Below are 27,881 nucleotides of genomic sequence, written 5' to 3' on the forward strand. Positions count from 1 at the left end.
GCGCTCTGGTTATCAAGCCATTAATTATCCCCATAGATGCCGACTCTGGAACCCAATTTAGGTTATTACTTACTAAAATAAACTCTAGCTCATAAAAAAAATTCTACTGACTTCAGCAGAAACTTGATAAGGCTAGTAGATGGATTTGAGTCCAAAAAAAAAAAAAAAAAAAGAAAAGAAAGAAAAGCAAAACAACACTACCTGTGGCTGAAGGATGACTGGTGATATGTTTAGATGGAAGGGAACCACTTAAGGTGCAAATAGGTGATAGGACTAAATGAATAAATTGTATCTGATTGGTCCTGTCAGGGATTATTTTCATCCTGAGCATATTAAAGTCCTTTCTTCACTTAAGTATTAATTTTTAGATGAGGGTCCTAGAGCTGGTATATGTCAGTGACCTTGTTAACTCTTGATAACTCTCTGATAACTCCTTGATAACTCTTCAGTTCCCTTGTTAGCTTAGTTTAGTTAGCCTGGCTAACTAAAAAGTTTTCGAAGACTGTATCACTCTGCTGAAGAGAGGAGTCTCTGCTTAACTGATTAAACCCTTGCACACATTCAAGCCTGATGCATAGTTATGAAATACGCAACTAGGTGAAAATGCAGAGACCACCTAGGTTGTTGAACTGCCTTACTGCTAGCCACTGTGTCATCTTAGACTGCACAAGACAGTTATTCAGAGCTGGTCAGCTGTATTAATCTTTTCCAGTTTTATTAGCATCTTACGGTCTTGGGCCTCCAGCAACCTGAAGTCCACCAGCTGCCTCAACATAAATTTGGCACAGTCTGCCAGCAGAGTGAGGAAAAAATTGGAGTGGGTAGGAAAAAAAAGTAATTTTGTCCTTAATTTTAAAAATGTTTTAAGGATAAATGCAAGGTATTTTACTAATATGTCAACTGCCCTTAGCTGACTCTCTTTCATCATGATAATCATAAGTCTTTTGTAGGAAAGCCCAGTTAAGCAATATATGTGACCATATGAGCAAGGTCAGGCCCACTCTCTGGTCTCTCAGGAAAATAAAAAAAGAACTAAGAAAAACAAAACCCCTTTCAGTCGACACTTACAAAGCACGGGTGTCTTTAAAGATTGAGCTCCTTAATTCATACTTAAATGCTTAATAACTATTTGACTTCCAAAGCTGCAAACTAGCCACACTAGTTTGAAGTCTGCATGATCTGTGGAGAGGGGGATGCTTCTGAAAGCCAGGACAGCTGGGGTGCTAGCTTATAAGAGCTGTGTTTTATTTACATATACTTTCCAGGTCCAGTAAGGAGGATATCAGCATGGTCTCCCAAATTGTAAATTGCCTTCATGAAGCATCTTCTCCCCAGCAATGAGACAGCCATTTGTTGTTTTACGCTGGTGTACCTCAGTGTCTGCACAGAAATGCCATAAACATGCTGGTGCTTCGTGTGGAGTTGGATCGAGTATCTCCATTAGGGCTTGGGCTAGGACCACTTACTCGTTTCCCCAGAGCAAACTAGTAGCTGTCAAATAACACCTTTCCATTAGCTACTGACCGGGGCTGCATATGAACTGGTGACCAATAGGTGAAAAGTATTTTTTCTATCCCATTATTAATCCTCAAAGCCATCAAGTCCTTCCATTAAAATCCTTTGAATAACTTTTTATCCTTGAAATAATCCTGCTAGCGTGCACTTGTAAACCTGTATTTTTTACTTTGTGATGTTGCCAAAGCATGTGGTTGTGTGTGTACAACTGCAAACCTTCCTGCTAGAAATGGGGAGCTTTCCAGTGGCTCTTAATGCCTGCATTTTTATCGGTCAATGCACATAACAGTGAATGTGCACATAAAATGCCATCCTACACCAAGTCACTATTTTTCAGCTGTTTAAATAATTACTGTGGATTCTCTTAAAAAGGTAGAATTTTATTTCCTCTTTTTTATTTAAGACTGAACCCATACAATGGGAAAGGATAGACACTGGGATTGCCATCTTAATCTAACTATATGCTGTATATATTCTGTTACGTTAGTAAAGGTGTACACTGGATAGCAGAAAAAAGTTATTGCCTTGCAGCAGATGGAAGTTTGATAAATGCTAAAGTTTTAAGGATGGTAAAGTTCAGTGGTGGAATAGCCTGATTGTGTCCAATGAGTGGATTCTATATCATCCGACATGCAAATAAAGCTTATTAAATCTGTGCTGAGGTATTGACATTTTAACAGCAGGCAGATGGCACCAGGGCGGATGTTGTAGATAGCATGGCGCGAGCTTCCTCAGAGCGCCGTTCCGCGGGACGGTGCTTTCATGCGTTGCTTGACAAACGTAGGTATATTAAAATGACAGCCAGCGTGAACAAATGGCTCTGTGCTGATCACTTGTAGTCAGATCATTTGATGCCTTGGGTGATCCAGTGTAAGATTCGCCCCCACTCCCCTTTTTCTGTTAAGGAGTATTTGGGCCTGCTGATAGCCCAGTCATTCTTCTGATGCTATGTATACGGGCACCTGTCATCTCTATGTGCTCAGGTCTCCTGACTGGCCTCAGCTTGGGTGCAGGATGCCATTTGGAAAGTGCCATAAAGAATAGAGCAGTCATGTATTTTTGGCGATCCCAGTAAATGAAAATTAATTATGTTTGACAAATGTTTGTGGCCTTATGGTCATAGTTCTGTAGGCAGAAGCTATGTATTTTGTGACCATATTCAGTGAACTGTCCTTTTACGTGCCAGAAATAGATACAGAGGCAGAGTGCAACCAGCTATGACTAATGACGTTAGTCTGTTAAAAAAGCAGTGATGTAAAATCTGTAAATGTTACTTCTGTCAGTATTAGTGATATATATGGTCGGTGCCTGTCATTCTGGAGCCTCTAGGCTGGACTTGCATATGTCAAGATACCTTTTGCCAGACTAGGAATGCTAACCTTGCAGTTAAATGTGTAAAGTTTAGTTAAAAAAATAAATAAATAAATAAATAAATGCCAACAGCACCCTCTTCCCCCCAAAAGATTTTCTGTGTAAAATTCTGAACAATTTTATTTTGAATAATTATTTTATACTGACAGGATTTTATGCCATGTTCGTAATTGGAGATTATTTTCTTCTTCAGTTCTTGTTCTGAACCATAGTTGTACGCAGTATATTTAAAAAAAAAAAAAAAAAAAGTGAGGCAGTGCAACACTGCGGTATAAGATAGCATACTCTTATCACCATTGCACCATTTGGTTGACAGAAGCCTTGTGCTTTGTGAATATGGTGAGTTTAAGGCATGTGGGTTTACCAAAGAAATTTTTATTAAATAATAAATTCTTACCTCCCATGAACATTCATGTTGTGAAGCTATGTCAGGGTAAATGATAAAGCTGCTGGTATCTCTACCAGGATGCTCTCTTGGAAATTTGCCTGCTATCTCGATTTTGATAAAACCTGGTCTTGATAAACTTCTTGGTGTGCTGCAGAACTTTTCTATTTTATTGTCTTTAAGGCAATTCCCTTGAGGGGAACACTGAGAATCTGGAGCAGCTATAATCACGAACAGACCTTGTTGTTATTCCTGTGTTAACTTGTGGGATAGTGCAGGATGTATGCAATGTTCAGATATCTATTTCTAGACCACATAACTTGAGAAAGCCTGTGTGCGTATATCTGTGAAACAGCACTCAAGGCAACCCTGCGAGCGCAGACCACAGTGCCTTTCTTCCACAGCGGTTAAGCTTAACTGTGCTTTAGTCTGGAGGCCCTCTACCTTCTAATACAAACCGCAGCAACTAATTTCCTGGGGTTGGGGATAAACTGATCACAGGTACCTTATTGAGTAGCTGATGCTGACTGGTGTTTGCGTATCAGACTAGGCTAATCCAATATTGCTGTTTTCTTCATGAAAAGAGTAATGAGCACTAATGGATCTGCTCTCGCACTTTGTGCCTGACAGTGCAACTTCAGTGGCTTGATGGTCTCAGTGACAAGAGAATCTGTGGTTTAGGATATGCCCGCTCTTTTTACCACCGTTTCTGGGTTTTGCTGACCATTTTTGTCATAGCACTGATCATTGTCTTAAAAAATTACCTTTTCTATTTCTGTTACATTTTATGGTTGACAGAGCTCTTACTTTGGATGCAATCTCACTTCTTGTGTTAAAATCAGAAATATTTTCTATTTGTGTTCCTTTGTTTTTAGTGGCTTTACTGTCAGCAATGTATATAGTGTTCTTTGGTCAAATTAACACATGCTTTTCTCATTCCCCTCTCTTTTTGTTACTGAGATGACTGATCCTGACTCCCCTCCCTCCTTGTTTTAGCCTGGGTCTGTATAATGCTTGTCCTGATGCCTGTCCAGAAAAGTAGCATGTAGCTCCAGGTCCGCCCAAATCCCTTTACAGTATTTGTTGCAATGGATTTCTACCACTTCCTTAGTTTGTGAACATTGACAGGGTCAGATACATTTTTTTCCTCAGTCTGGAGATCTGCAGCTGAAGTAGCTGACCGCAAAACTTGCTGTAACACTTTAAACATTCATATTTACTTAGGCAAAGTCCAGTGATAATAGTAATTGTTTTTCTCTAGTGCCTGGAATTTTGAAATCATAACTGCACATGATGGCTCCATGGTGACACACTGTTAAAATATTCTTTTTTTTAACTCTTTCTTCTTTTTTTTTAAAGGGACGCAAGAACGAGGCAGAGAAGTACTTCATGAAGGCTATTCAGCTGGACCCTACCAAAGGAAACTGTTATATGCATTATGGTAAGGTTCAGATAGATAGAGAGGGTTTCCACGCACAGTCCAGGCTCGCTGTTAGTCGCCCAGAGTGAGTAAGGATTTGAAAAGTGCTGCTGGCAAAATACCTCCTTTTAAAGGGAAAGAAACTAATCTACCATGTATAACTTCATCTCCATTTCAATTTGTTAATCACTGCAAAGGGAGAGGAAGATTTTCATATTTTACATAGCTCTCCTCCTGTGAGGGGAATTTCAGAATTGCTGCCTCTCTGGGCAAGGAGGAAGGTGACTATTGCCATATGTCAAAGCTTCATAGCCTGGAATTATTATTAACAGTGTTGGCCTAGCTTTGCTCGCTGCCGGTGGGTGGGCAACTAAAGGTTACTTCAGAGTGCATCAGCTCTGTACAGGCATGTGTCTGCTTTTTCTTGAGTGTTTATGGGCCTTACATCTCTCCTTTCCAGCATCTTTCAGAGCTTGAAATAGATAAGTGTTATAAAAGGTTTTTAACAAGTTGGCTATACCTCTGTCATACTAAGCCACTAATGTGCTTAAAGCACACAGTTAATTTGAAGGTATCTTTATAACTTTGGATTGCTTTTGTTGGATGTGCACAAAGTATTTCCAGATGTGATTAGTCCCAAGGAACCAAAAATATTTAATTTTATGGACTAATTCTTACTGTATTTTAAAGCTGATAATAGACAAATCTGAAAATGCAAGCTACATAGCCCTGACTGAAAAATATAGAAAGAAGGAATACATTTCATCTTAGTTAAAGAGGAAGGTGGGGAACCACAGGCACACTATATATATCTTCATATATTGTTTTAATTTCCTCTCCTGGTTCCAACTAGTAAATGTAAAATACATGCAAATGAGTGGCCAAAAGGGAAAATGAATCTCACATAATAACTTTGTTTTTAATTTGTGTGATTTCTTCCTCTGAATGGCTGGCATATTGTCTCTCTGTTTGCTTCTATGCAGTGTAAAATCTTTTATGGTAGACTTCCAGAACTAGTGCATGCATTGTTACTTAGAATATGTCATGGTATTTAAACGAATGTAGTTCAGTGTTGCATTTCTCTTACTTTGTATTAAGGATTGTTGCAATTAGTGACCTTGTCTTCTATTTATGGCTGTACAGGTAAATTCGATAGGTGTATTTGTGCACATAAGCTCCACGATTTTAATTGGATTTAAGTACAGTTGATGAGATCTCAAGATAATCAGTAAAAGTTGCAGTAGATTGTTTCTTGAAATCATACTCAAGGCTCCTTCCAGCCTTAGTTATTAGGAAATCTGTCTGAATGCAAATTCAAAGGCAGGTCTGAAAATTCCGTCTTGGCAATGGAACTCATGATTGTGCACATTTTATTGCAGGTCTAGGCTTTTTTTCTTTTTGCCGAGCATTACTTCGAAAACTTGCAGGGGGGTTGTTTTGTTTTTGTTTTGTTTTGTTTTTCCCCCTGGAATCCTCTGTGTCATTTTCAGGTGGCCTAAAGCTAAAAGTTTTTGAGATCATCGTTCGTCTGTGATGTATTGGCTTCTTTATTACCAGACTACAGCATGAAAATAGCGTAGTTTCCTAATTAAGATTATTGCCTACAAAATATAGCAAGTTTTTCCTTTATTGTGTTATAGGTACTATATCAAGTGATTTTTATGTCATTGCACAGAGGTCGTTACTGCAACACATATGCTCTGCAGAGGAATGAAGGTCAAAATTTGGTCAGTGTTTGGAATATAGTAGTAAAATCTGATACTGCAAGGCTATAGACACAGAAGATGCACTGTCCCAAGCACTGGGTCTCTGTTATGAAATACTTCATACACAGACAGCTTTAAGGAATTTAGATGAAACTTTTGATTACATAAATTCAGATCAACTTACTGAATTCAGCAGTATTATTCCATGTTTATGTCAAAGAAGCTGTGAGGAGGATAGGATCCACTTATGCTTGGCATAGATGCTTTTATAGTACAGGTGATCTCAAAACCTCGTCACTTCATGCACAGAACTTTGTAAAATTTGAAATGATTTGTTTGGGCTTTTTTTTCCCACCCTCCCACCTATTTCCCTGTATTTATCAGGCATCTGTAGGGTATGTGTCCAGGGACCTTACAGTTATTAAGCAAGAATCCCTAGTGAACGCTTTCAGTAGGTTTTATCTCTACATCTCATGAACTTGTTTTAGCAGCTTGTCACAGGTACAGTCCGTACCCTATATGCTAAATGTTAAACCACAGGGAAATATGTCCGTATTTCTCATCCATATCTTCAAGATTCATTTTTTCTCAGTATGAAGATATTGGAACAGGGAATAAAATAGTTGGCATCAGCCCTAAAAAAACACATACCTCACAGCACAGCCAGATAGAAAGAGTGGTAAGCTGGGACACAACAGTGTGTTGATGGAGTAGCATGCATATATGGACTGGAGATGATATTCCAAGTGCACATGCGTGCTCACACTTGTAATTTCTGCTCCCAGGATGTGCAGATGTTCTTTTTGACATCTAGCCTTTGGGATTTTTTTGGAGCTATCAGGAATAACTGTCCATATATTATATCTTTTAAGAGGCTTACACTTGTATTTTAATGTGCTTTAATTTAGCCAAAGCTATCCTTAGAAGATGTGAGTTGGTGCAGGAGTCAGCTTATTTGATCCCATGGAAATCTGGAGAGATGTGAACAGCTCCATGATTGCTTCTTGGGATAACACCACTGCAGCACATTTCTCTGATGAAACTAGTGTTATAATTAGTTTTGTATAGATAATTAGCTGGCTGTGGATTCGGATTTAAAACAGTATTTCTTGAACTCTTTATGCTTGGAGGTGTCTGAAGGGAGCAGAACTAGTGGAAAGCTAAAGGGCTACAAATCCCTGCACACTGCAGACATGATGCCACTTCGTTAGACATAACGGGAAATGGCTGTTGCTATAGTGACCCCGCGAGAGAGTTTCCAGATAGGGAGACAGTCGCCTTTCAGGCTGAAAATGCAGGCAGCTGCTCACCTGTGCACGTTTTTCTTCTTCCCCCCCCCCCCTTTTTTTTTTCCTTCCTTCTTATATGCCAGTTATGTGAATATCTGAACTTTGTGAAGAACCATTATATTATGAATAATATAGATGAATCAGGAGGAAGAAAAAATGTCAGAGAAAAGAGTGCAGAAGTAGGGTTCCTACATGAATAATTTTTTTTTAATTTTCTGACAATGAAAACTTTAATTTTGGCAAAACATACAATTTTTTAAAATCAAAACAGTGGAGGAGATTATTTCAGATAGTAGATCTGAATGTTCCTATAAAGGTTGAGGTTTTTAACCGGATATTTTTAATACACATTTTCTTTCTTAAGAAGAAATTTTAAGGTGAACAATTTTGACTGAACCAAGTTGAACTTTGTAAAAGTTTATTTTTGAATCTCCATCTTGGTTTTCACTTGGACAGTCTTCTTCAGAATATCTTAACCACTTCTCTTCAGGATATGGGCCCTCATTCATCCCATCTTACTTTAAGCTGAAGTATGTCATTTTGGATCCTACAGGACCTAGGTGGCTTCTGTCACCAACAGAAAGCATTCAGTATCTGCAGTGTGATACAGACCACATAGTGTGAAGTGGTCTTACTTGCCTATCTCTATTGACCATAGAGGGGACTCTACTTCTAACCTGGGTACCTTGATTAGATGCTTATGTAAAGATGGGATGGATCCAAGTGACAATCTGAGAAACCATAGAGAGATAGCTATCAACTAAACCAGTTCCAAAGGAATTTTTGTAAAGATGTTGTGAGACCATCTTGGCATTTGATATAGAAATAAAAAGGGGAACTAGTTTTATAATCTTGCATCGTTTTCTCAGGCGTGTGAATGAATGCCTTTTTAAAGTAGGCTTTTAACACACGGTTTAGATTGGAAAAATAAAAATCCCAAAGAGTCAGCAAGTCAAATTTGCTAACACATATGCCAAAGAGAACGTAAGAATGTCCAGTGAGGTCAGAACAATCCGGTTGTGTCCCAGAGATTATTTAGTTTTGGTTTGATAGGTTTGGATAGACCACCCACAAAGGAAACAGAGATCTCCCATTTCCATCTGCACTGAGCCTAACTCAGGAAAAACTAAAGATTCTATATAGCATTGTCAATGCACAGAGATAAGATGAATTTCAAACAGTGGAATGCTTAAGTGCATACCTGTTTGAAAAGAAGGAAATTCTTCAATATCTTATTGAGATGGCTGATGTAAGTAAGATGCAGTCTAGCTGATTTTGAAATTGTTGGATGCTTCATGTACTAGCTCTCACTTAAAAGCAAAACAACCCCAAATCTCCCTTTCCCCCTCCCCAGGTTACAATGGAATTTCAGTAGTGAAAATGCCTTACTTTCCTGGCTCTATTTCTTTTATAATTTGCCATTAAAACAGAAGATGCTAAAATAGGTTCATTTTACTTGGTTGCTAAAAATAGGTGCTGCTACCATGCCTTTTAAAGTGCATTTAGTAGCCACTTTACAACTAAATGAAAACTTGGAAAAAAAAAAGAGAGAAAGGGGGAGTGAGGTCTCAAGATAAGTATGTGTACAGAGATCCTCATGTTGGTAATGGCTTAATTGGAATGGGAAAGTCTAGAACCCAACAGGATGTTCAAATTAACTCTGTTTTACTAATCACCATTGAGACCTCCTTTTAAAATAGTTCCCTTTGAATAATACATTGTTTCTAATAACTCTAAATTGCTTAACAATTCTCTTTTTTCATTATAAAAATGGATTATTCTCATTAGATTAATTATGCATTCACTTAATTAGGCAATTCACATTGATCATCTGCCTTGTTCAGTGCATTTCCAGTTACAGATTTGAAACAAAATGAAAACACCCTGTCAGATTAGGTAAGCTTGAAGAGTATTAGCTATACTCTTGTTGAAGGCAGAACAGATGAAAGTGTTCCCTGGCATTCTCACTGTTCTTTTACCTTGCCTTTTGAATTTGTGATAATTTAGGAGTTGTTTTTATAGATTTTTCTCCTATTACATGATTTTTTTTAATATCAGTTTACACATTTAGTTTTTTCTTTTTTCACGTTCATCCTAAGTCTTACTGATCATTGTTTCAATATAGAGCTTTTTAAATTATATTTGATGCCTAAATTTACACCATTATCTGTAAACACATTGTATCCATCCTGTTTCCAAAGATGACCGCTTTATGACTTTTAAGTCTCGGCCTGAAAATGGAATGCAGCTGCTGTAGTTTAAGCTTCAAAATAAATTTCATTGAAATATGTGATAACAGTAGATTTTCAAAAAAACACATTTTTTCTAATCTTTGTCATACAGTTACATATATTAGTATAAGAATTTAAATATGTGCATTCTGTTTTATTCTAATGTGTGACATATTTATAATCCTTTTGTGTAGTTACATTGTTCAGATTGCTGTAGCTCTGTCTACATTTTCTGAAAAGCACCTTAGGAAAACTTTGGTTTTTATCACATACCTTTAAGGAGAATTTCATATAAAGAAAACAGTGTAATAATGAAAAATAAAATGTCAAAATGCTCTTGGTAAGCAAGAGAAAAATCAACTGTGACCTACAAAGTCTTGTTGCATTCTTTTCAAGAGTTTTATGCCATGGAAAGAAATGTCACCAAGCCCATAGGAAGGTCAGCTTTTGTTATCTTTGTCAATGAAATGCATAAAACTGACTTCACAATTCATAATTCCAGTGAATTGTTCAGCTCTGACTGACAGGTTAGCTAAATCCAGTATATGTCGAGTGATAAATAAAACAGAGTGCATAGATCTGCTCCACTGGGAACACCAGATGCTGCATGGTGATTATGTATTGGGAAATTAAATTCCTTGATGAGTTGTGGTCAGAGCCAACCAGATGTAGTATGTCCATTACTGAGTCACTTTGCCAACATTCCCAATATACACTCATGAACCTTTCAACAGAGGAAAGTGGGGGGTTTTTTAGGGGAGAGGGCAGGGGAGGGAATGTTCAATTTTAAATCTTTTCGATATTCTAAGATTAGTCTGAATAGATCGTGTTTTCATAGGGAAACTATAAAATATGTTTACGATACTGAAATATCACATACACATACGTAGAACACATGCGTTCTTTGGAGGCAAGATCTCTGTCTTGAGCGTACAGTGCTATCAAATTAAAAGCTGTATTTTGGATTATGGCTTCTACCTGCTCTTACAATATCAATAAATATAATTCAGGGAAGACAGGTTTCCTAAACATAAAGTGGGATGATAGGCATGACTGACTAGCATAAAGACCTTATTAGACTTCCAGCCTGTCTTCTCCCAGAGCTCTCCAATAACTTTGATTTAACAAAATCTTCAGCTACTGTTAACATAGATGGTATTCCTTGCTCTGGGACTGAAACTGAACAGGAAGAATATACCAGAAGCTGAGCTATTCAAAAGAATATACCATTTTTAAGTCTAGTTTGCTGGGTTTTGGCAGCTATGGATGACTGTTTAATGAGCATAGAAAGACGTGCATAAATTGTCAAGTCCATTTTGCTGCTCTCCAGGCTGTTGCTATCTCACAACATTAAAATGAGAGCATTACAAACCACTGTAATAAGTATTTGTTCCAAACTCCCTTTATCAATCATTTAACTGGAGTGCAGTGGAGTATTTCCAAGCAAGTAGATCACTGACCCTAAATGCTGTGGAATTACCATGTTTCTGGTTCTTCCCTTGAGTTTATCCTTAAATCTAACCGTTCTGACATCCTGAATATATGGTTGACTCTGCTTCCTCAGCACAATATACTAGACGGCTTGAGAGATGTGGTATCGAAATTGTAGCTTGGAGATAGCGCTAAAAATGTGGCCTTGTTTTTACTTCCATGTTGCCAAAATTTGGAGTTTCTGTGGATACTGAAAAAGCTCTGTGGCATGAACACCCCCAGAGTCTGCTTTCTTAATGATCATCTATTTTGACTCATGAGTGCCATCTCATTATGAGGATTTTTGAGGAGATAGCATAGAAGGGCTACAAAAGATTGACTGAATAGTTCTTTCCATCCAAATGTTTCTTTTCCAAACTTTATACATCACCAGGTGTCTGGAGAATGCAGTAAGGTCCAGAATCTTGCTTAGTATTTCTAAAACATCAGCTCCTCTGTATTATATGTTTTCATCATCAATCTTATGTTTTACTAAGAGCTTCCAGTGGTCCAGATGTGGTCACAAGTTCAGTCATTAAGTCCCAAAGGCTTGTAATTTAATTTTTTCTCTATTATCTCTGGTCATACTCTGGATGTCATCCAATGGTATATTTAGCATAGCAACAGATAGCTTTTTCAGACAAAGCAAAGGCCTAATAGAACAGACCTTTCCAGCCAGTGCAGATAGTGATGTTGCAGCACACAGTGACTTGGATAGTCTTTTTACACGTTTTTATTTGCATGGAATAGTTTTCTTGGTGGGAAACATTTGGGAGGGTAAGGCCATCAGGACAGAATCCACAGCAGCCCTTTCAGCAAGAAAGCTAGAAAGCAGCTTAAACAGGGAATGGGATATAATAGTAGAATAGTAGAATAAAATGCAACACTGCTACCATCTAGGTCGTCCTGGCCTAAGATCCCTTTGCCCCTGATGAATCCTCCACATTCAGCCAGGTATTGTCTGAACAGGCCTTGAAAGCTGGATCTTTAAGCAAATACTCCCTTTTTCTGGGAACCAGTCATTCACAACCAGTAAATCTGTTCTGAAGCTCTTAAAAGAAACAGTTAAATTAGGTCACTTCTGTTGACTTGGCATCTCGCAACATTGATTCATCACTTGAAAAGCTTTGGATATAAACTCAGACAGGGCCTTTCCTCTCATTTCTTCTACAGAAGGCTATTCAAACCCTGTGTTCAAAGAACATCTCTGGTAACATCTGCTCTTTTGCTCTTGGCTGTCACAGTGGAGCTAGCACTGATGGTGGCTTCAGTGGCAGTTCTGCTTCTGCTAGTCAGATGTGGTTCAGTTCTCAAGACATCTTTTAGCCGCCTTGTGTGCTTCAAAGACAGACACAATGCATTTAGGTCATACAAAACTTGATCCCTATTTTGGTTTCTGTTGGAACTTGAAAATGGTTTGAATGTGCTAGTGAAGCTTATTACAAACAGATTTGACAGCTGAGTCTATGGTCTTGATATATTCACTTCTCTTGTTAACATAGTTTAAGTAGACGCTCTGGAAGAACATTTTTTTTGAAGAGGACAAGAGAGAAGATGCAGAAGACTTGCTTACAATATATGTCTATTAAAAGAAGCAAATGCTAACTATTCCCTATTGTGGGATTAGAATTTTTTTTCCTTTTTATTCATAAAGTGATCTTCTCAAGTTAGCTTAGGTTAATAAAGATATAATGACAAGAATGCAAATTTTTGAGGTTTGAATAAGAGCAGAGCCAATGGCATTCTGAGAAATTCAGAATTATTCTTTTGAAAGCAGTTGTAGCAAGATGAACTATTTCGGCAACCCACTTTGTTCTGTTACAGAGCACTGTAATTGAATTGAATTGAATTTTTGCTAATGAGCAAAAAAGAAAGAAAGTTTTAACTTCAGAAAGATTGGTGCTAGTACATTTTTGTTTAGTGAAATAAAAGCTCAAGTAGTGTCTCTAGTAAATGGTTTGCCCATTCCGGAGGAAGGCACAAATGCGCTTGTGTTCTGAACATGAAAAATTATTACATGCAGGTGTATCCCAACCAATTAATACATTTCATATTGCAATAAAGCAGCAGAACTACCAATTCAGATTTATGACTTTTAAACTGGTGTTGGCACAAGACTTAAATGCATTACAAATATTCGTGGTCATTTTAGAGTAATAATTATATATCATAGAGAGGTGTATGCTTTTTTTTTCTATAGATGAATATTTGTTAAAAAAAACTGTGATGAAAGACTAGAATCAGTTGGTTTTTTTCAGCTCCTAGGAAGTGTAATAACTTTTACTTATTTATTTATTTAAACTATATGTATTCTTTTAGCTTATTCTTGAGAGACAAGTAGATTGCACTCAGAATTTTTCTGGTCAAATACAGACTCAAAAACATCATTGATAATTTACAAGAAAGAGCAGGTTTGAACAAGGCTGTAGACGTAGGATTCTTCAGCTTTTATGCTATTTTTGGTGCTTAGATACCTTAGAGTTTAGGGAAAAATACCTAAGAGGATAGTGAAGTATTGACTCAGTTCTGTGCTGTCAAAGGTTTTTAAGAACGCTTGGCTACACATTTACACTCATCTCTGTGCCATCTAGCAATATAGGGGGAAAATTCTCTTAATAAAGTAATGTAGTGCCAGACAGCAAACAGTGTGGTTGAAGGTCATATCTGAACCTGGATCATGTATTTCCCACTCCCATTCTAGAACAATAATAAGACATACACATTCCTTGAAGGAGGAAAATCTGTGAGGATTCAGAGCTTCTAGAAGACTCTTTTCCCAAAAGTTGATTCCAATTCAAATAAACAATCGGGCTATCATAACTTATGAAGCTGGCAAAGTCAGAGTCACGATGTCTGCGGTAAGAAAGCTTTGAGTGTGATATGGGGCAGTGTCTCATAAATCATGCAGTTTTCCAACTGCCTGTCGAAAGAGAAAATCCTGAATGTAAATTTAGCCCCGCACAAGTGGTTCCTGGATCCAGGGGCTTGTGGATCAAACCCTCTGATCCTCCTTCAGCACCCTGCCAATATTCTGCCATGCTAGTGCTCTTCTCTTGGCAAAACACACATTTAGAACCTTGACAGGAAAAGTTCAAAAGCCTATTTTTTCATGAATGAAGTGTAGTATTTACCGGTAAACTGCCATTCCAGGTCATTCATGCATGAATTTAGTGTATCATGTTAAAAGGAACGGTGGCTATTGTTTTCAAAATGGAGTATCTCTCCTTAAATCATGTTTAGACATGTCGATAAAACTGGTGTGTCTTTCAGGAGAACCTGGCAATTCTCAGTGCTCAACTGGAAATTTCCACCTGTGCACTCAGGTATTGACTTTGCAACTAGATCAAAAAGGTAGCCATCAATTATATTTATAGCTCATTAAGTTGAGGAAACATTTAATCAGCAGCCCCCGATTAAATGGCTTGTACTCAGGACATGCGAGTAGGGCAATTACAGGGCGCTCTCGTCTTTTGTTTGCGTTCAGGATTCTGGAAGGGCTTGGGCTTGAAGGGTGCTACACTCGGTGTCAAGAGGCTGTCACATATCATCTACTACCTACCCACTTAGCATAAGTTATTACCACCATTATTGCTACCACCAGTATAGGGGAGAGACTTGTTTGTGGTAGTACATAGTCGTGGAATTGTCTTTTCTGGAGCACCAAAGGTTATTGTACTTGGCTGGTGTTATGAAATAATTGTAATTATTGTGAGTTAACTTCAGTAATCCTGTAGTAAGGGTACTCCTTTAATATGTTATATAAAAGGATAATCCTTTTATAGAGACACTTTTATGAGGCCTAATAGTAACTGGAGAGTGAATTTCTGTTTTTAATAATTTAAAACATTAGCTTGGAGTTGTTGCTAACATTTCAGATGTGTCCGTGTAAACTAATGGTGTAGCTAAAGTCCTGGAAAAGCAATTAACAAGGATAAGCTTTTAGCTACAGCATACTGCAGAACAGTTGCTTCTCTGTAAAAGTAAATAGTTGTTCTAAAAAAGTTGTTCTAAAAAGTAAATATAGTTCTAAATTAGACTTCTTGTAGAAATCTAAAGCATGTAGGAATTTCAGAATATTTTTGGTATTATATTGATCTTAGAGGTGAATTCTTACATCTTTACAGAGGTCTAGTATTTGTTTCTTAAGAGTACTAGTAAACTGTTAGTATTCATTTGAAATAGTTCCCAAGGATGTTATATTTTTGAGGAATTACATGGATGCAATAAAATAATTTTACTGTTTTAATAAGTGAATCTTGAGTCAAGAAATTTATTGATTATGTCACATAAAGGAGAATGCATCAGTTATTTTGTATTACTTTCTATGTTAGTGTAGTTGTAAGTCCCCATAAGGTAACATATGTGTCTGAAGTTCAGCAGTGAAATGTTTCACACTGAAAATCAGAAGTATGATTCTAGAGATTTCTCTCTAACACCCTTGAATAGCTGTGGTCAGAGACAACTCTTGAGAGACTCCCTCCTCTCTCTCCCCCCATGGAATTAATAGCCTAGTAACCAGTTGACTTTACTTGTAAATTTGAAGCTGCAAAATATTTTTCCTAAATAAAGTATATAGATTTTGTCAGAATGATTTTGAAGGTTCACTGTATCTCTAAGTCTGAAAGGTTGTGTCCTCTTTCTTCCCCCTTGCTGGATATATAAAGAGCATATCCACTTACTAGTGACTCATTCTGCTAATCAAGTGCTTTCATTAAGAAAGAAACCTTCTTGTTAACAGTTTAAGGTTAGTTTTCCTTGCCATAGACCTAGAGATTAGGGAGACTGTTTAAGTTCATTTGTGGGCAGAGAATTAATGAACAATTGGTCGAGCTTGTTTTAAAGATTTCTCTTAAAAAAAAAAAAAGAAAAAAGAAAAGAAAAGGTAGGCATTCAACCCAAATCAAGAGATACAGATTGTCCGTTGAAACTAGTAGAAGTAGTTGTATGAGAGAGGATTTCTTCTACACATAAGAATTTTCAAAATCATATCAGAGTTTGCCCATCTATACAGCATGCCCTGATGTAGTACAACAACAACAACAACAAAAAGTAGCTTTTCTCTACTTTCTTTTTCTTCCTAAGATGCCTCCATTAATGGCTCAAGCAATGGTTTCTAATTGAGAAGACAAATTAATTTCTTATGATGCAAATTGTTTTCATATGTTTTCTTTTTTATTGTTTTTGTTATTCTGAGTCAGAAAGCCTTTTTGGAGATGATCTTTTCTGGGAAACAATGAATGCAGCATCCTAATGCATGGAAGGGTGGCACATAGCTGAGTGTGGGTTTAACTATAGCAAGGAAATCTTATGCCATGACTGCAGAAAGGCAAGAGAATGTTTTTCCAAGACATTTTGCAGATCTGAATAACTAAGACATAGGTCACTGAGTAAATCTTCTTTCTCTTGCCAAATGGAAATGTATCCATGAAGAAAACCAAAAGCTGGGAAAGCAGTCTTTCATCACTTTTAGTATTGAGATAATGAACACGTGCGCAGAAGGAACTGTTCCCAAGCATCACTGGATTCGCTATGCCTCTACAGACCTTGCTAGCTCTGGTTAAGCAGATTCTCTGCATGTGCCTATTGCATATAAGTAACAGGGAAGATATGAGCCTAGCAGACAAGAAAAAAAGAAAAAACCTCTCCCCACAAGAGGAGATCATTTGCTCATGGACTGTTGCTCCTCAAGAGGCTTGTGGCCAGTGATGGCCTTGATCATTCAACTTCTGATTGAATGATCTTACTTTATAGACTAAGATGAAAAAGGAAGGATGGGATGCTAGAAAGTATAATCACCATACTTTAAGATAGTGTTTCCAAATATAAGATTACTTAGAGGCAGAGGCTAGACAGCTGAAAGCCTTTGAAAAGTCCTTGATCCAAAAATAACACATTTTTGAAATTAGGTGCGAAAAAATCATTATAAGGAACAGAGCTTGAGCACCTTCCAAAGTGTTTTTTCTTCTTCAAAGGAAAACTCATTTTTATGGAGTTTTACTAGTTGCTGTGTGTTTTTCTTTTCAAACTACTGTACTTCAGTTAAAGTTTGGTTAATGCTTCATTATTCATTCTTTTCAGTTTTTACTTGGTTTAAGGATTGATGTCATTAGGGACATGGCCTCAGTTTTTTTACATTTGCCCTATGATATCTGCTGATACTACTTTGTAAAAATACAGCCATTGATATTAGCCATCTTCTGTTTTTGAACTAACATGGAATGTGATATCCTGTAAGAATTGCTATAGGAAACTTGTAAAAAGCTGCCTGTTGTGATTCTCTTAGTGCTACAGAAATAAGTGATAAAATAGCAGTTCATCAAGGTATACATATATTATCATTTTATAGCAGAGTATCCTTTATAATCTAAAGCTGAAGAAATTACTTTCCCATCAACCACCACATTAAGCTCAGTAAAGATTACCAGTTACACCTTAATAATACAGAAATGTTGCCATATTAACTTAGTAATTCAGCATTTGTACAATACTTAGATGAATCATCATACTAAGTGATATGGTAAAGTTATAGTTTGATTGCATCTAAAGCAACCCAATGCTGTGTTGTCCTCAGGTCTGAACTTACTGTTCAGCTGCAACGTAGACCTAAAGAACAAACTCGGAGTATGGACTGTCTGGTTGTTTTCTCTTCATTCCTTTCAGTACAGGTGACTCTCAGTTGTCTGACTGTATGCACAAGAGCCTGGCATCCCTGTTTAGGTAAATGGTAGCAATGATGGCAGAAAGAGATTTTCTGCCTGCAAGAGCACACCTGGGAGGTTTTGTTACTCTTGACAAATGTGTAGATAATCAAATCTTATCCACTTCATCTAGTAAATAAAACTTTCTTACATGTTTTAAGAATGAAATAAGTAATTGAGGCATTTTGAATAAAATGTAGATCACATGCTTCTGGCAGTTTTCAGGAAATTAGGCTGGGGAGAAGAAGACACGGCACGAAACAGCAAGACCTCAATCAACTCCCATTTAGAAAGAAGAGAAACTGAGAAGAAGCCATACTTTCTTCCCACTAGTATTGTAAAATGTAATTTCTTGAAAAATTACAGTGGGTAGTCTCCTAGTAAAATGTTTTTCCTTTCATAGGGCAACAGGTAGACCTGCATATCTCTCTGCCGTGTCCATATTATCTCGAGTAGATACAGATGGAATTACAGGGTGGAAAGAAATTGATATAGTAATTTAACTCTGTTTTACTTTCCTGTCTCATTCTCATCAGTTTGCTCACCAATTTTCTGTTATTTCCTTTTGAATTGCTTCTTGTTACTGAATTTTGTCAATGTCTGAAGTTGTGTGAATATAGCTTGTATTCATGTGCAAAACCTAGGAAAATTTGAGAATCTGATAATTGTCTTAAAGTTTAGTTTATTTGATTTTTGAGTAATCCATGTCATATATATTATTTATTCTGGTTTTGAGATATGCTCTTCAAATGGGAATATAGTTTTGTATGAGTTATTTTATTTTACTTCATTTTCCTTGAGGAAGCGAAGGTCGATGTATGGGCAAAAGGACAGTTTCTTAAATGGCAGCCTTCTCAGAGACTGGGGCTATTGTTTCTTGAAGGCTGAGTTGTACTGTATCATTTTCACTATTCATATATATCTTCTGCAAATATTGCAGTTATTACCAATCATGCCTACTGCATTTTTTCCTGTTTTTACTATCTTTTTTTTTAAGATACTGAAATACAGAGCAGAGCAACAAAGGACCAAACACCAAGCCTGGGGCATCTTTTAAAAATTCTTTTTCCTAACTATATTGTCTGAAGTATTATTTGCCAGTTTTTTTCTGTGGGTTCACATTCACACCCTCCATTGCAGGTCAGTTCCTCCTAGAAGAATCCCGCCTGATAGAAGCATCTGAGATGGCAAAGAAAGCGGCTGAACTAGATCATACAGAATTTGACGTTGTTTTCAATGCAGCCCATATGCTCAGGTTGGTGCTTTTACGTCTGCCTTTCTTGTTTTTCTCCCTTCTTTTCAGGGAAGTCTTTGCTATTTTTGCTTGCACAGGGTTTTTTAAACCCCAGTGCCTCTTTTGAATAATTCATTAGTAGTAGTAAGGTAAAAAGAACCAGATTGAAACTTTTGCACAGTTTAGCACTGTCCATTTTTAATTTTCAGTGTGTTAACTCATAATTTATTACATTGAAAATTTCTGTTGTTCACATGGAGGTAATCCTTTTTGCTTGCATATGAGAACAAATGTCTCTTTTTTTGTGAAAAACCTTCTGCAAGATTTCCTTTCATCTGATTTTTAAAGATTTAGGACACAGAGCAACTGCAAATAAGAGACTGTAATCCTGATCTGGCTTTAACTGGATAATATTGAAAATATCAGTTTTTTTATTAACATCAGTAGGGAACACTTATGATGAGAAACCCAAATATTCTCAAGCTAATGATAACTTTGAGACACAGGAGCAATTAATATTATCAGAATCTATGATTTAAAATGTAGTCGTATATTCTGTTCTCTTATCTGAATAGAATAAAATTGTAGGCTTTTTGCTTTTAAGCTGGCACACCTGAATATTCAGTAAAATTAAGCTTCTGTCTGAAGCAGTATCATTAAACCCACATTACAATAATAGGCATCCACAATGCTTATTTCCAGAATAACTATCTAATTATTATCTATTGTATACTTAACAGGTATGAGAGCACTTGATTTCATTTAGGTTATGTCTATATTTAGAAAATGCATGAAAAGGGAAGAAAAAATATACTTCATTAGCACAAAGCTATTATTAGGCTTGTTTCTCTAATGAAGATTTTTTGCTTGTTTGTTTATTCTTTTAACATTTAGGATATAAAAAAACAGGAAAAGAAAATGGTATTAAAAATAAGGTAGAATCAGCTTCAGCCAAGTGACCTACATTTCAGAGTGAAGGTTTCTATACCAGGGTTTTGAAATAATAAAATGCCCTTTGAGAAATAACTCTTACATTAGAAAGGAAGCCAGGACAAAAGGTTCACTGGTAAACATTAGGTCAACCTCCAAAAGATATATGAGTTATTTTAAAAATTCTTTCCTTTCTCCTGATTATATTCTAAACATTATCTCCTCAAAATAGTATTCACTAATTTTAAATATTTATGTTAATGAATCAAATTCATAGAAATAAGCATAGCAAATTAAACATGAATGCATGAACCCAGAAAGATGTAGAGTGCTAGACTACCGTGGATTTCAGTAGTGAGATGTGGAAGATGATTTAATAGTGTACAGTGGTGTAATGTTTTTGTTTTAAAAATATGGTGGAATAGATCTAATAAAAAGGTTGATCAATATTGTTTTGAGACCAAGTTTAATACATCTCTCACTTGCTCTGTGACCACTGAGTGAAGTAGCTCAGATCTTGAAGGCATATGTATTTACATCTATGTGTATGAGTATTTTTTATTCACTCTTAGAACCAGATCTGTGCCGCTATAACTTGTATCAGTCGCAGCTACCCTAATGACCTGGTTGGGATTGGACACCTTTAGGAGGTTTTGACCAGCCTTGAGCTCAGTGATTTTGAGCTGCATTCTCTATTTTATTTTAACTGTAGGCACAAATCAAAACCTTAAAAAACAAAGAAACAAACCCCCAGAAACAAAAAAAAACTTAAAAAAAAACCCAAAAAATTGCTGTTGGTTTAGTTTAGCTAGTGCTCCCTTGGGATACCCAGTTGGCCTAATTTTTCATTTAAATACTCAAGTTTCTTTGTGAAGGATCCTAATGTTTTCCTAATATGCTCTTGGAGTCTCAACTTGTTTTGATGATTTAGCAAGAGTCTGGGTGGCAAAGTTAAATTCAGTGCTGCCAAGTATTTGCTGAAAACCACATTATGATCTGGCTGATTGTTGCTAAAAGACTATGATCCTAACCTAAGACTCTGACTAGTATTTCTGCCTGCCTTTGTTCACTGTTTTATTTGGCAATTTATTCAATATATTGTTTGCATAATAGCCACCAGACAGAATGTATAGTCATATGTTAGTACAGAGCAGCTCTAAATCTGTCATGAGTTTGTGGGACTTACAAAGAAGCTAATTTTCAGGATATTTAGAATGACAGAGAACTGAGATGATTCTGAAACGAAACCAGATATAAAGGATACAAATGAGGAAAAAAAGAAGGGAGTACTCAGACTGGCATAGAGTGATACAGCTAGAGATTATGGTACAGGTCATGCTAAAGAGAATCAGGCTGAAATTATTAAATATAGTAGTAGTTTCATGTAGGCAACTCACTGCTAGTGAAGTACCGTAGAGAGCTATAAAAACTGACTGGCACATGAGTAAGAATTTTGAATGGATACCTGTAAGGAAAGAATCATATTATAGTAGTTAACAAGGCATTGACATGAGTTAACTGTGGTGAGGGAGAAGGGATAAGTTTTTAAGGTATGTTGTGGATTAAGAAGAGAGAGAAATTGGTATTGATCTGGATGATGAGCACGGTGTCCAAAATGACAGGGAAGTAATTACACAAAAAGTCTTTGCTGTTATTTTTAACATTTTTTCAGACCAAATATTCTACCAAGTGATATACTGCTGAATTAGAAAGGTATAATCTTTCCCTCCTATCATACTCCCATTTCCACCATTACCCCAAGGAGTGTCACAAGATTTAGAAACATGCAGACATTTCTTCAGAATGGCAGACAAATGCTGTAGAACTGGGTTTACAACTGCTTTAGACCAAGAATGATCACAGCCTGTTTCCAAGTATGATTTATTTTTCTACTCTAGTGCTAAAATATTTTGCTTTTTTATTCCTTTACTCTCTAATCAAAGTGTTTAAATTATAATGCAGTCTAAATAAATATTAATGAGTTTTGAAAAGTTTTGAACAAAGCATGGACTGTGTTTCTTTTTCTTTTTTCCCTTAAGTTTGCAACAGAATTGTTAACTGTGTCCAAAAGCAATAGCTGGATTTATAGTTAGCCTGTTCGTAGTTTAGCAGGCGCAGAAAAGAGACTTCTGCTCCTTAGGTCAGGTCCTCCAACATCCTGTCTTTGTGACCAAATCTAGCAGCTGAAGTCAAGGGGAAAAAAAGAAAAGGTTTAGCTCTGCTCACATCATTAAGGGACCCTCCCTGTTCTAATTACACAAACATAGTTATTAAGTTTTTGCACTGCTGGCTTCTGTAGAAGCCTGATAACGCAATGCCAGATGAATCAAATCATCTGCAATAGGAGTGGGATGTGGAATGAATGTAATTAATTTCTTTTCAACAGTCTGGTAACTTTTAGCTTGCACAGTACTCATTTGTAAAAGCTGTTTTTTGCACACGATTTGCCTTTCAAACAGCTTCATTCAAGGGTCATGTTGCTCTTCAAGTGGTTCTTCTTAAAACAATAACTGGTTGTGTGTGTTACTTTTGTAGTATTTGCTATGCTCTTGCTTATAGCCTCAGTTTTTGAAGCCTTTCAGGAAAGCAACATGCATTTTAGTGGAACGTAGGGAAGCATATGTTTGAAATACTTAATGGTGGCTGTAGCTTTAGTGACTAAGAGGAATCACGTATTAGCAGTGCTAATTTTCACTTTCTAGTAGTATCCTGAGGTGAGCTGCCGCAAGATAGCTTTCTTGTGATCTAAGGCATGATTACTTTTAGAATGAGGCCAGGCAGTGCAGTGGGATCCCTGTACTAATTAGAAAGAGCAAAATTGCTTAACGTTGTCTCCAAATGAGAAGCAGCACAGGGAGAGGAGCTTTGCTTAAAAGCCTGTTTTGTAGGAATAATTGGGTTCTCCACACTTCGGTAAGACAATGGGTTGCTCTGGGCAACAGTCATATTACATGAAGTTATTGCACGTTTATTGGCTATTTGGAGACAGAAATGTAAACTAGAGCCATACTACATGACATGGTCTTTATTTGGTCATGAATTTCTCTTGCAGCATTTGGGCTTTCCAAATTACGTTGCCTGTTTGAACATGCAGTGTAATTGCTGGCTCTCATAGGCAGAAGTTCACCCTATGTCGTTGCTTAAGCTGATTTAATTCACTCTTTAATTATTATATGTGTGTGTAAATATATACGTGTATGTGTATGCATGTAGTCTATGTAAAATTCTATTACTGTGAATGGTTATGGTTTAGTTGTGACTCCAAAAATTCCATTAAGAATCAAAATCCTGTATTTTAAAATAGGAGCCTCTTGAAGAAAAACGTCTTTTTCCTAGCTGGACAGACATCCACGATTTCACTTAAAAATCAGAAACAGGAAGTCTGAGGCTTTATGCCAATCTGCAAGTTAACAACGTCCCTTTCCCATTCAAATATTTATGTATCAAAACCAGTCAACATTGTTGTTTTTCTGTTAAAGCAGTCTTTTCTAGTGATCAATATAAATTTAAAATGAATCAAGCTTGAATTTAAAGTGGGTGTGAGAATAGAACCTAATGCGTTGTAGGTCCGGAGGCTCAAGTTAGGGGATATGAGAAAGCAAAGTGAGGAGACATTTTTGTCCCTTACAATAAGATTAAGAGCTAGGTGTTAATTAGTGGAAATCAGATGCGTTTTCAAGGCCAGTTCTCGTGAAAAGTTTTAGGAAAAGGTTGAAATATAAGTCGTAAATATGAAAAGGGCTCTATCTTCCCAAATTCTCCTTGCTTCCTTTCCTCCTTTTCTATCACCATTATTTTATCTAATGTTTTACTCTGATGTGAATTATGTTTCCTTTAGTAGTGACCTTCCATTGTTTGACACTGATCCAGAGCCCTTTACTGCTTAGTGGCATAGGGTTACTGCAATTTCCTACCTCTATGCCTTTTATTTTTCTCAAGGGAAAGACATTTCAGGGCTTAACATAATGAATTTCTAGTTTCGATTTCTAGTGAAAATGTGAACCAGAATTCTGCTGCATCTTAAATAAAGGAATTGTTCCTGAATGCCCCAGTAATGGAACTTGCGTTTTCCTGACCAGATTAGTGTGGTTTGCATTCATTTATATAAACCATTTTTAATAGTGAACTATAAATTCAAGCTGATTTCAACTTGGAAATTAATGATCCAAGTTTCAAGAAGTATTTATGGGAGGGGGAAAAAAAGCAGTGTATTTCCACTGGTGAAAAGGGGACAGGATTTTAATTTGTTCCATGTTCACGTGCCAGCAACACTTTTTGAGGTGAAATGTACTGTCTGTCTCTGCCTCCTGGGTAAGGCACCTTGTATACGTACAGAATTTCACTGCATTCAGACATGCTTTCTTTCCTGACAGCTCAGTGTAAAAAGAAGAAAAAAAGCTCTGTGATATGTTTTTATGGCTTTTAGTAGGTCCTTAAATTCAGAAGTTTGAGTTTTGTTTTGTTTTGTTTCTGTTGTTGTTCAGCAGTTTCAGGTGCTACTAATGCCCAACAAGAGTGATTCAGAAGCATGTTAAATAAATATTTTTAGACATTCAGTCATTTCTAACCACTTGAGCCACTGAGTTGATACATGTACAAAGTAATGTCTGGGCTTTTTTTTAATAGCTAACTCTTCAAAAAAAAAAAAAAAAAAAAGACTTTTTTTCTTCATATGATTCAGTATTATGATAATAACAGGGGAAAAGTGGCCTACTGAGTAGTCCTGCTTTGTTGTTCCTATGCATCTACCGTCTTTCTCATGACATTTATGTGATTAACTAATATCTGTGAGCCAGTAGCCAAAATGAAAAATTGGAAGGAAATTGAGGAGGTGGAGACGTAAGAAGAAGGTAATGAGAAGAGATAAAAAGGACTTGATAAAGCAAAATATTATTTTAATTTCTTTGGCAACCTACTGCATTTTCATTTGGAGGTATTAAACTGAAACCTGAGGGAATGAAGCAATAAACTCCTAGAAGTTAAACTCCTGGGAGAGTGTAATTGGCATCTATAATAATATGGAGGAGGAAGATGTGGGCTGATAGTGGTACGTACCACTAGTGGCTAGAAAGCCATCCTATTCCCCGGGAGTATGGGAGAGCTAAGTTAAAATGCCCTCTCAGTCTGAGGTGAGTAGATGTTGAAATCTGAACTTTCTCTTCCAGATGAATTGTCTGAATCGTGGAAACCTATTTTTGAGAAATCATTTTATTCACTGTGGTTTTTTTTTCTTGAATGACAGTGTTCTTGGGGAGGCACAAACACAACCTTATTTATTGACCCAGAGCTTCATAATATACTGTTGAAGTATGGCAAGTTTTATAAAAAACTGGGCCAGATTTTCCTCTGGTGAAGACTTGTATGTCTCCAGTTTTGCCTCAGATGAGTATTTGGTCTTCTGCATTTCTGTCCAAAGTATACTAATAGTGTTTCAGAACTAAAAAGAAACTAAAATATAGAAAGAGGTTTTTGTTAGAGGTAATGGATATTCAGAACTTCAAAAGTCTTTTAGGTTGAGATACTTTGTGCATGTTAGGCTAATATACTTAAATGGTGGGGACTAACTGCACAATTTTGATATTATTTTAGATATGCCTTCTTTTTTAACTGAAGAAAAATGAGGTTAACTCTACTGGTTTTTTTCTTCTGTCCTGATAGACAAGCCAGTCTCAATGAAGAAGCTGAGAAGTATTATGAAATGGCAGCAGGATTAAGACCTAATGTAAGTACTTTCCTAATGCCATCTGTTACTTAAATTGATGAACTTGCTACAGTGCTGAACCCTTTGTGTTGAGGAGAAATTTCTTGCTGGAGTGTTTGCTCTCTCAGCCTGTGCCGTATGTGTTCTTTTAATGGATAATTTGGAGGTAGTCAGATAAAGCCATTCATTTGTCAAACCAATCACTATACTATCAGATCGTCTTAGAGCAATATTCTAGCAACAAGTCCTAGTTTATTAACATACTTCAGAAAAATTTCTAGTTTCACACATATTTATCTGCATTTAAATATGGTTTGGAAAAGTGTTTCTAGTGCTATCTCTATTAATTAATAAAAAGAGAACGAAAGTCTATTCCATGACCCATTGTGTCAGGCATTTTCAATAATACATTTATGTCTTTTCCTACATGGAGAACTTCTGGCAAATATTGTTCTTCAATAAGCTTAAAGATGATTTTACCTCAGAGGTAACTTACTGTTGTACTGTTGACAAAGAATGGCTTATCCTTTGAAGCGGAAATATGTAGGATTACGTGAGATTTCCTTTTTAAAAAAGAAGAAAAAAGCTAATTTCCAGTTTTACTGCATCAAGATCCAAAGGAATTAAATATTTGCTTTTTACCATTTCTTACTGAATCTTGTAATTTCTTTTCAATTACCTTCACACTTTGGAAAAAAATGCTCATAGATATAAATGGGCCAGAATTTATTTTGAATATTTAATACTTTGTGTATGTAATAAATCAAATATAGAATGCATTCCTGTCACAGAATTCTGTAGTGCTAAACTTGAGGATACATATTAGTATTTTTAGTCAAAATATGGTAAAAGAAAATATACAGTTTTAACCAAGAATTTTCGGGCCTGAGAACCAAAATGAACACTAGTTAAAACTAGAAACAAGATAACAATATAGTTTTAAAAAATAATAATTTATTCAAATGCAATTAGAACTTTCACACCATCTGTAAAAATAAATAAAATAAATAAAACTCAAAAAAAATCTATATGTTTCTTTAATTCATACTTTTTAGGATAACATTTTAGACATCGTAGTTCTCTATACTTTCACTAAGTCTTTTTTCCTTTTTTGACTGATTATCTCAATATTGAAAGAATACCCCCAGAGTTGGTATGGTTGCTGTTTTCTTCTTTGGTTCGTCATACTCTCGAAATGATTCTAAGAAACATTTTGTTCTTATATAACTGCATATAAATATGTTAAATGTATAAATATGATATATGTATAAATGAGCAAGGTTTCTCATAGACCTTTGGAAGTAACAGAAGGCTTCTAGCTCATAGTGGTGGTAGTGTAAAAGTTAGCAAAGCAATGTAAAGCTCGTCAGCCTAGGAACATGGTAAGACCCAAGTATCATTTTTGCAAGATAAGATCATCTCAACAATTTATTATAGCAACTATCTACTAACGTAGGTATTTATTGAATCAGCACTGATTCACAATACTTGCCCAGTTTGGACTCTCCAGTGCATTGCATATACCATTATCACCATTGTATAGTCTAAGTAAATAGGAGGAAAAAGTGTTTGGGTGTAATGGGGATAGTCCAGAAATAGTTCAAATTAAAAACCGTGAAGCATGTATAGCATAATCATGGTTACCTTAGCACCCAACTGCTTTGCTCTCCATTCTGCTGCACTACTTGTTAATATCGATAAATCTTTTAGTCCAAAATAAAATTCATAGGTCAGGCAGCTATTTCTAAATTCTGTTTGTTGGACTTAAGAATTTCTAGCATGAAGTATTCCTAGCAAAGTATGGTTTTAACGTTAAATTGCTGTGATAAGGTCATCATCTTCTCACATAAAAAAAATCTCATATTTTACTAATAGTGTAAGATACATATGTTTTGGAGGTAGAAAATCATCTCCCTGTCCGTTCTTGCTTT

At 36.3% G+C, this 27,881-nt stretch overlaps 1 protein-coding gene across 1 annotated transcript in view; it reads left to right on the forward strand.

Annotated features, from left to right (window-relative positions):
- Window positions 1–27,881, forward strand: part of TMTC2 (transmembrane O-mannosyltransferase targeting cadherins 2) — a 251,900-nt gene that overhangs the window by 201,143 nt on the left and 22,876 nt on the right. The window contains exons 9-11 of the mRNA XM_026097109.2: window positions 4,631–4,712; window positions 19,226–19,340; window positions 25,908–25,971. Coding sequence (XP_025952894.2) covers window positions 4,631–4,712; window positions 19,226–19,340; window positions 25,908–25,971 — 261 coding nt within the window. The remainder of the gene's footprint in view (window positions 1–4,630; window positions 4,713–19,225; window positions 19,341–25,907; window positions 25,972–27,881) is intronic.

Source organism: Dromaius novaehollandiae, chromosome 1 (assembly GCF_036370855.1).
Source record: "Dromaius novaehollandiae isolate bDroNov1 chromosome 1, bDroNov1.hap1, whole genome shotgun sequence".
NCBI classification, from domain to species: domain Eukaryota; kingdom Metazoa; phylum Chordata; class Aves; order Casuariiformes; family Dromaiidae; genus Dromaius; species Dromaius novaehollandiae.